The following is an 8802-nucleotide window of genomic DNA, read 5'->3' on the forward strand; positions in this document are numbered from 1 at the left end:
GTGCATCATGAGCTGAGATTTGTTTATGAAATTTAAGTAGCTAGAAATTTAAGTAGAAATTTAAATTAAAAAGCCTTAGGCCCTCAGGGTCTTTTCTGTGTGAAGGGCTGGTGCCCCTCCCCCTCTGCTTCAGTTTAGCCAAAAAGCCCCGTGGGCTGAGATGCGAGGTCAGACGGCTGTGGGGAGGGATCCCCAGCTCCCTCCACCCTGAGAGAATCTACCCCAGAGATCCTGGGCTCATCCAGGCCAGGCTCTGGCATAGCCCCTGCCGAGGTCCCTGGGCGCACAGCAGGGGGAACTGCCCCTGGAGCCCTGGGTGTGGTACACTTGGGGAGGCTTGAGCATACCCTCCCCCCAGCCGCAGACCAAGGGCATCTGGTGGATTAGCTTGCTGTGGGGGGGGGGAGGGGTGCAAAAAGCCCTGAGATTTGAGTGGAGAGAAGGAAGATATATATATATATATATATATATATATATATATATATATATACACACACCTGGGAGTTAGACAGCAAAAGAGGGCCTGACAAGATTAGAGGGATGGAGAAGGGGGGATGATGAGATTAAGGGAATGAAGAAGGACGAAGGAGAAGGCTAAAGGACTAGAGCAAGAGGCAGATGTATGGAGCTTGGGAGAGGCCAGAAGATTAAGAGAACAAAAGGACACTGGAGCCCTAGGAGCACTAGGAGAACAGAAGGAGAGGTCGGTGAGAGAGAAGCGCAGGGGTTCAGTGGTGGCAGTACGGATGGAGAAGAAAGTTAGACACAGGGGGATGACAAAGTGAAAGGGGCTTGGAGTTAGTGAAAGGAGCTGAGCAGTGAAAGTGGAACATACTCTAAGGCAAGAGGCAGCATCGGCCCTTATTGTATTAAAAAAGTCCCAGGCGCAGCACATGGAAAGAGACATGAGGGAACACAGTCAGGATGTGCATTTTATTTCCCTGTATTCTTAATTTTAAATAGTAGCTCATAAATAAACTCTGCTTTGAGTATTTAGTTAAGAAGCTTCTTAATCTTTTGCTTATCAATTTTGGGGGTGGAACAGTGTGGTGGAACTTTTTAAACAGCCCGTACTAAGTTAATAGCAATCAGACAGCCAGTCAGTCAAAAGCCCCCAGATTAGTCACTCAGATAGATTAGTCCCCCCAAATTAGGCCAGTTACTTAAAATATTTTTACACTATTCTAATGTAAATTGGTTTCCTTTCTATTCCTATGTATTTCATTTTGTGCATTTTAAAAACTATTCTCAGGGGCAGCTAGGTGGCACAGTGGATAGAGCACTGGCCCTGGATTTAGGAGGACCTGAGTTCAAATCCAGCCTCAGACACTTAACACTTACTAGCTGTGTGACCCTGGGCAAGTCACTTAACCCCAACTGCCTCACCAAAAAAACCCACTATTCTCCCATGGGGTCCATAGGAGTGCATGACACACACAAAAAGCTCAGGAATCCCTGGTCTTGAGGGCTTGGGTGTATAAGCTGTGAGATAAAGCAGGTTTTTTTTCCCAAAAGTGGAAATCACACCTATCCACACTTCAGCTAAAACTCCGAACACCCAACGGTTTGAGGATTTCCCAGTTTTTAGAAGAAAGGGCTTCTTATATATGTTTCTATTACCCAACAAAACTGTGGGCATCCAATGAGTAGTAGAGATCCAAATACCAATTACTGAAGTCAACTCTAGAGCCCCAAAGCAGGACTTTGTTTTTAGGACGGCCGCGCATCACTCCCCTTCAGGACTGTGGCCCGACTTACCACCACGAAATGAAGTCGGTTCTTGAGGGAAGGGCTCGCTCTCCCAACCTAAGTGGTGAACAGCCAAAGATGCTGCCCTATAGATGTCACCACTTTGGACGATTCCATTCTTAGCATTACATATTCAGAAGAGTGATGTGATCAAAGAGGGAGCTGAGAAAAGTAAGCACCGCAAGTATTTGTTCCGGAACAAGTCACCGAAGTGGTTGACAATGGGTTCCTAGCAGATCCATATGCTGGCCCAATACATACAACGTGGATTCAATTCAGCAATTCTTATTAAGAATCTGTCATATACTAGGTATTGGGGATACAAAGACAAAACCAAAATAACCTTGGCCCTCAAGGGGTATACATTGTACAAAGGGTATATAAGATGTGAATAAGCAGAAACAAAGTAATTTTGAGAGGGAGAAAATGCTAATAATTGTGGGGCGGGGTCAAAGAAGGCTTCTTGTGAGGGGCAGGCCATACCAGAGCCCTGCACTGAAGAAAGCTGAGGATTCTACCAGGAGGAGGCGAGGAGGGAATGAGGTAGCGATGGTAGGACAAGTAATGTCTTCCATGAGAAACAGCTAGCACACGTTTGCCCCCATTGAAGATCAAGGGTATTAATATAAAATAAGTCTGGGAAGTCAAGGAAAAGCCAAACTTTGTGGGGCTTTAAATAACAAGGTGAGGATTTTATATTTGATCCCTGAGGCATTCGAAGTCATGGAAGCTTTCAGGGGTTGGGGGACAGGAGGGAATAGAATTGAAATGGGATGTGCTGGTATCTTACTGAGTTCCTGACTGTTACAAAGGAAGGAAGAAAATTAAGGGCTATTATTCTCACTTTATTTGCAAAACACTGGTATAAGGTGCCCAGTTTTGTAACTGGGCTGAGTTTCATCATCAATTCTCTGCAGATAACTTCCAGATCCACATTTCCATTGTCTCTCCCTTGATCCCCACTCCTGCATGCCCAACTGACTACTGGACTTGTTTCAAACTGGATGAACCCGTTTGATATCTACTTAAATTCAAGAAACAAAACTCATTCTCTTCCCCCCAACTGCCCCACCCTTTCCATACTTTATTATTTTTGAGCACTGCTGTGGCTCTAGTTGTCCTGGTTCACAATCACAGTTAACAGTACTCCAGACCTCACTACTCCCCCTTACCCTGCATAGCCAATTAGTTGCCTGCCAAATTTTTACCTCTCTATCTCATACCTAGTTCCCATTTCCCTAGCACATAGCCACCACCTTAGTTCAGACCCTCATCTCTCACCTGAGCTATTGCAACAGTCTCCTATTTTAGTTTCTTTGTCTCAGGACTTTCAGCACTTCAATCCATACTTCACAGTTTGCAAAATGATATTCCTTACATACAGATCTGACCATGTCACCCCCTCCCCCCCCTTCAATACACTCCAGTGGCTTCCTACTGCTTCTAGGATCAAATTTAAACTCTTCTGTTATTTAAAGCCCAACACACCTTTGCAGCCTCTGTGCCAAAAGTCATAGTACACATTTAAAATATTAAAGCTTTAACAAAGATAATGTTATTAAAAAGCTATTGGGGGGGGCAGCTAGGTGGCGCAGTGGATAAAAGCATTGGCCTTGGATTCAGGAGTACCTGAGTTCAAACCTGGCCTCAGACACTTGACACTTACTAGCTGTGTGACCCCGGGCAAGTCACTTAACCCCCATTGCCCAGCAAAAAAAAAACCAAAAAAACAAAAAAGCTATTGGGGGTGGGGGGCAGCTAGATGGTGCAGTGGATAGAGCACCAGCCCTGGAGTCAGGAGTAACTGAGTTCAAATTCGGCCTCAGACACTTAACACTTACTAGCTGTGTGACCCTGGGCAAGTCACTTAACCCCAATTGCCTCACTAAAAAACAAACAAACAAAAAGCTATTAGGGGCAGCTAGTTGGTGCAGTGGATAAAGCACTGGCCCTGGATTCAGGAAGACCTGAGTTCAAATCCGGAATCAGACACTTAACACTTACTAGCTGTGTGACCCTGGGCAAGTCACTGAATCCTCACTGCCCTGCAAAAAAAAAAAAACAAAAAACAAAACAAAAAGCTATTAAAGCTTTTTGGGACATCTCTACATCTGTAGTGTCAAAACTTAAGAAGAAACAGCAGTCACTAAAACCATACCTAAAGATCTCTGTGGGCTTCCTATTGACTTAGAAAACCACAAATTAACATTATCTATGTTTTAGTTTATGTTTTTTGCTGCTGTTGTTGTTGTTGGGTGTGTTGGGGGGGGGGGAACACAATGAGGGTTAAATGACTTGCCCGGGGTCACACAGCTAGTAAGTGTCAAGTGTTTGAGACTGGATTTGAACTCAGGTCCTCCTGAATCCAGGGCTGGTGCTTTATCCATTGCACCACCTAGCTGCCCTGTTTTAGTGTATTTTTTATTTTGTTAAGTACTTCCCAATTGCATTTTAACCTGGTTCAAGCTGCACTGGGGAGTGGGATCTGTGGGCCCCATACATTTGGCCCTCCAACACTCTAGACAAATGGGTCTCCTCTTACATAACATTCCATTTCCATGAATGGAATGCACCCCCTCTTCACCTCTACCTCTTAGAATCTCTTACCTCCTTCCAGAATCAGTACAAACACCTTCTACATGAAGCCTTTTCTGGGTCCCCATAGCCACTAATTCCTTTCCTCTCAAAACCACCTTGTCTATATATTCTGCATCTATGCACATTGACCTTCTCAATGACCTTGAGATCAGAGATTGTTTTAATTTTTACTTTGTATCCCCAGCATCAATAAATCCTAATGATTTGACTGATAACCAACCCATGGCAAGTCAAAACCTATAGTTAACCTATAAAATGATGAGGGGGAAAGGGAAAGGTTTCCCCCTTGGTTGATTTAATGTGTTTTGTATGAAACTGGAAAATCTTAAGAAGCTGAGGTCAGTTTATAATCAGTGTTACATTAAACATTGCAGGTTTATCATCATGGACGAAATATACTCGAAGTTCTGTCTCCACTCCATGCAGATATTCCCAGCAATGGCCTTTAAAGTCTGATCCTAAAAGCAGTGAAATGAAAAGGATTCGAAGGCCAAGGACTGTAAGTAATGAACATGGCAATGGAGAGAGATATAATGAAAAAAACAAGAACAAAACTTAGCGGTATGACTTGTTTTTCAACTCATTAACTACAAACATATATTTTAATAAGAATTTTTATATATTTTAATGTATAATGTTAATATATATTTAACAATAAAATTTATACAATAATGAAATTACCTGTGTCCCTAGGCTTAAGGCCAGGGTCCTAAGTAATTAATCTTCCTAAAGTGCAGGTCTGACCTCATCTCCCTACATCCCCTTAAGAAAATCCTGTTTGTCTTTTAAAACTCTTCATAACCTGGCCTTGTCCTACCCTTCAAATCTTCTTATACTTCACTCCTTTCCATGTGTTCTGCACTCAACTGACAGGGACCTCCTTGTTCCTGGCACACAACGCTCCATCTTGCAACTCTGAGCATTTTCATTGGCTGTCCCCTCCTCCCCTCCCCGTGGCTAGACAATCTTGCCTCACCTCTGCCTCCTGACTCCCATGAGGTCCCAGTCCTTTCCTGAATCCCCCTTCATACTAGTTCCCTCCATCTGAGATTCTCTCTAAATCCTTAGATAGATCTTGCTTGTTTACATAGTATCTCCCTCATTAGACCAAGTTCCTTTAGAGGAGAGGTTATCCTTTGTCTTTCTTTGTATTCTCAGTGCTTGGCAGTGCCTGACAGTTAATAGATACCTGACTAAACTTTGTTGTTTGTACTCTATCCTGAGCAGCCAGGAAAATAGTAGGCACCTAAGTAAGTTTGGCCAAATTAAACTGCTTTTTCTCCCTTTTAAAAGCCCTAACCAAATACACTTTACTTTGGGGCAGGAAGTACAAAAGGCAAGAAAATAACCAAATTATATCTGGGTTGGTGAGTTTCTGGTTATTATAATGTACAAATAATTTGTGAAAACATTTTAAGGCAACATTAACTCAAATGGGGAGGTCTTTTAAAAATGTGGAACAGATCACGTATTCCCTCTGCTAATCTAAGTGACAACTTAAAATATTCAATTTGGGAGTACAATATGGGTGGGGCTTTTTGAGGCAACAGATTTCATCACACAACTAAGGTCTCAGATGCACACTGAGGAGCAGCAGGAGTAAAATTTTGTGGATACTCCATAAACATAATAAGCTTTATATTTCTATTGCTACTTGTCTTCAAAATGTACAATGGCACTAGTTTCTCCAGGAATTGTGTTTATTTTCTTACATTAGTTCATCTACATTCTTTGCCTGATCCTCCTTATGACCAGTGTGAATGCATTTATATTACTAGCTGGGGTTAGAGACAGAATTGAAGCTAAGAACCAAAGCCAAGTTAAGTGGCCCAGAGAGGAACTGAACCCTGGACTTCTTAGCAAAGGAACTAAACCACAAGGCTTATGATAATGCTGGCTTAAAAATGGTCCAAGAACTTTCCTGAAGAAAAACACTAATACCTAGTTAATATTTATAGGTACCCACTAAATGCAGAAGAGGAGAGACTTGCTTACCCAATGTGACCGATAACTTTCAGCCAGCAGCTTTTCAAATTCCTACTGCTCAGCAACCAACATCCCTGCTCTGGCCTACACAATGGTAGTCACAGCTACTTTTTTCAGGTTCTTCCAAGAGGAACTACTCTCCTGCTTCAAAGTTATTGAATGTCTATAAAACATCAATAAAGTAAACCCTTCAACTGTGTCCAGTATTGTTGCAACCAGTTATAAAACAACAAATTTTAAAAAATATTTTGGCCTACAGCCAGACAACAAAAAAGTATTTGGCACCGAGATTTAAGATGTGGTGAAGTTACTTCTTCCCTGGTAGTAACCTGCCAACACTGGAGACAGGTATAACCAATCTATTGACTGCCATTAACAAACAGCAGCAATGTGTTCTACAGAACAATGTTTATGAACACATAAGCATATGACCGCAGAATGAAGATTACTGGGATTGTTAACTTGAACCTTGCAAAAATTGCTACTTGTCCCCTGGGTTCTGGGAACTTTAATTAGGGCATAAAGAACAATTTAGAAGTTTTGCAAATTTCTAGAAATGAAAAAGGCAGCAGAGTCTAAGTGAAAGGTGAAAATACCTACTCGGTGAGTGTATAGCTCTTGATCTTCAATCACAAGCACTTGATACAAAGCATTTATTACATTTGCTTCATTTAGTGCTGCCTCCTTGGCTCATCTGTCACTTCCAAAAACTGGTACAGTACAAGCCTCCCAATGGAACCTGTGATTAGCCGTGGCATTCCAAAAAATGTCTTCCTCCCCCAAAAAACCTATACTGAAGCCATCTCATCTACAAAAATCATCTTCTGAATGCAGTGTTTTTAGAGAATCTTACTTCTTTAGTGATGTAATAGCAGATCTGTACAATGTTAGGAAAACTGGCCATAGCCAAGCTCAGTAGGAAACTCAAATCCTTATCCAAAATTTCAGGCATTCAGGACATAGACTCTTTTCTTAAATAGGGGATGCTTAACCAATGCTAGTTTCTTTTTTCTCAGAGTTCTTTGACTAAAGTTGGACCATTTTGAGGTTGTTTTTTTTTAAAAAAAAAAAACAGAAAATTGGCTTATGCAAAGTAATAGTTTAGTTTCCTCCAAAAGGGGGGGAAAACCTATTAAATTTCATAGGTGAAGTATACAAGCAAAGACTACTATGTGCTACTATTTTTATATCCAAAGCAACAATTCTCAGAAATGAAAGCCCAATTTCACTTCAAATCTTATCCTGAAATGGGCCCGATAAAAGTAGCTGATAAATTCAATTTAATGTTTGTTTGCCAAAAAGCAAAATCATTCTTGGAAATCCTTATCTTGTGACCCTCTAAATACAGAGCTATAGTTTCCCGGAGAATGTTTCACCACCCTTATTTAGAAAATTAATGAGGATTTTAGTATTAGTGAAAAATAGATTTAATTGAGGTATACAACTCATCAAAAAGTCAAAAATGAAAATCACATAAGCACTGACTACCATGTGATGGACCTGTGATTTCAATGGCACCTGAACTCTGTGGGTTTTTTGTCTATAACTTAAAAGCTACCTGAGGCTCAGACAGGTTAAGTATAGACAACCAGATCTGAACCCGGGTCCTTCTGACTCCACATCTAGCACTTAACTGGTCATTCCATTCTATCTGGCTTTAATTCCACAATCAAATCATAAAAGCCAATTAATTCAACATGTAAATTTATTTTAAGTCAGTCTGGTTGTGATTACAGATTGATTTATCATTGTCTTCACCAAAAACATGAAATCGAAATTCAAAATACAGCAATCTGCCTATGCAACAAACAACTGTAAAGTACAAGGTCTGATGGGAAAGAAAACAATTGTCTGAGTTGGCTTTAGGAACAAAACCAAAGTTTGAAAAGGTCACTGCATATCTTATAAATTAAAAAAAATTACAAAGTCTTGATGACTCAAGAATATTGAACTGTTAGGGAGGGAAATGGGTTTAGAAAGGCAAAGCTCTATACTAAGAGCTATTTTGTAAACTAATTTTTGCATGGTTTCTTACTAATCAAAGCAGTACCCAGAATAAGAGTTCAAGTCCTTCAAACCAAGCTGGTTTTATTAAGCTACTACATTTCGCGTGGATAACTTATGTGGCAAAGTCAAAATTTCTAGGCAAGAGCATTAAGAGGTTTTAGAAATAACAAGTACCCATGGTTCCTGCTAGTTTTTACTCCCTTCTCCAGTGTAAACATGGAATTATATCACATTTTCTTATCAAGTCTTATAGCACTTACATAAAATCCTGACACTCACGGACTCCCAAACCCAGATTTTCCCAAAATATTGTTTCCACTCATGACAACAAAACCACAATAGTCATGTAAATCATCCTAACCTTTCCCTTCAAAAAAAACTTTGAAGCCAGAGATTTCAAATGATTAAGGCACTTGATAAAGTTAGGTATACAAATGTGCAAGTAAAACAAACTTATCTGTA

At 40.7% G+C, this 8802-nt stretch overlaps 1 protein-coding gene across 1 annotated transcript in view; it reads left to right on the top strand.

The window, feature by feature from the left end:
* Positions 1-6445, top strand: part of LOC122753467 — a 204839-nt gene extending 198394 nt beyond the window's left edge. The window contains exons 46-47 of the mRNA XM_044000859.1: positions 4722-4846; positions 6306-6445. Of these exons, the coding sequence (XP_043856794.1) occupies positions 4722-4846; positions 6306-6431 (251 nt within the window). The 3' untranslated portion in view covers positions 6432-6445. The remainder of the gene's footprint in view (positions 1-4721; positions 4847-6305) is intronic.
* Positions 6446-8802: the final 2357 nt, after the last annotated feature.

The sequence above is a fragment of the Dromiciops gliroides genome, chromosome 4, assembly GCF_019393635.1.
Source record: "Dromiciops gliroides isolate mDroGli1 chromosome 4, mDroGli1.pri, whole genome shotgun sequence".
NCBI lineage: Eukaryota > Metazoa > Chordata > Mammalia > Microbiotheria > Microbiotheriidae > Dromiciops > Dromiciops gliroides.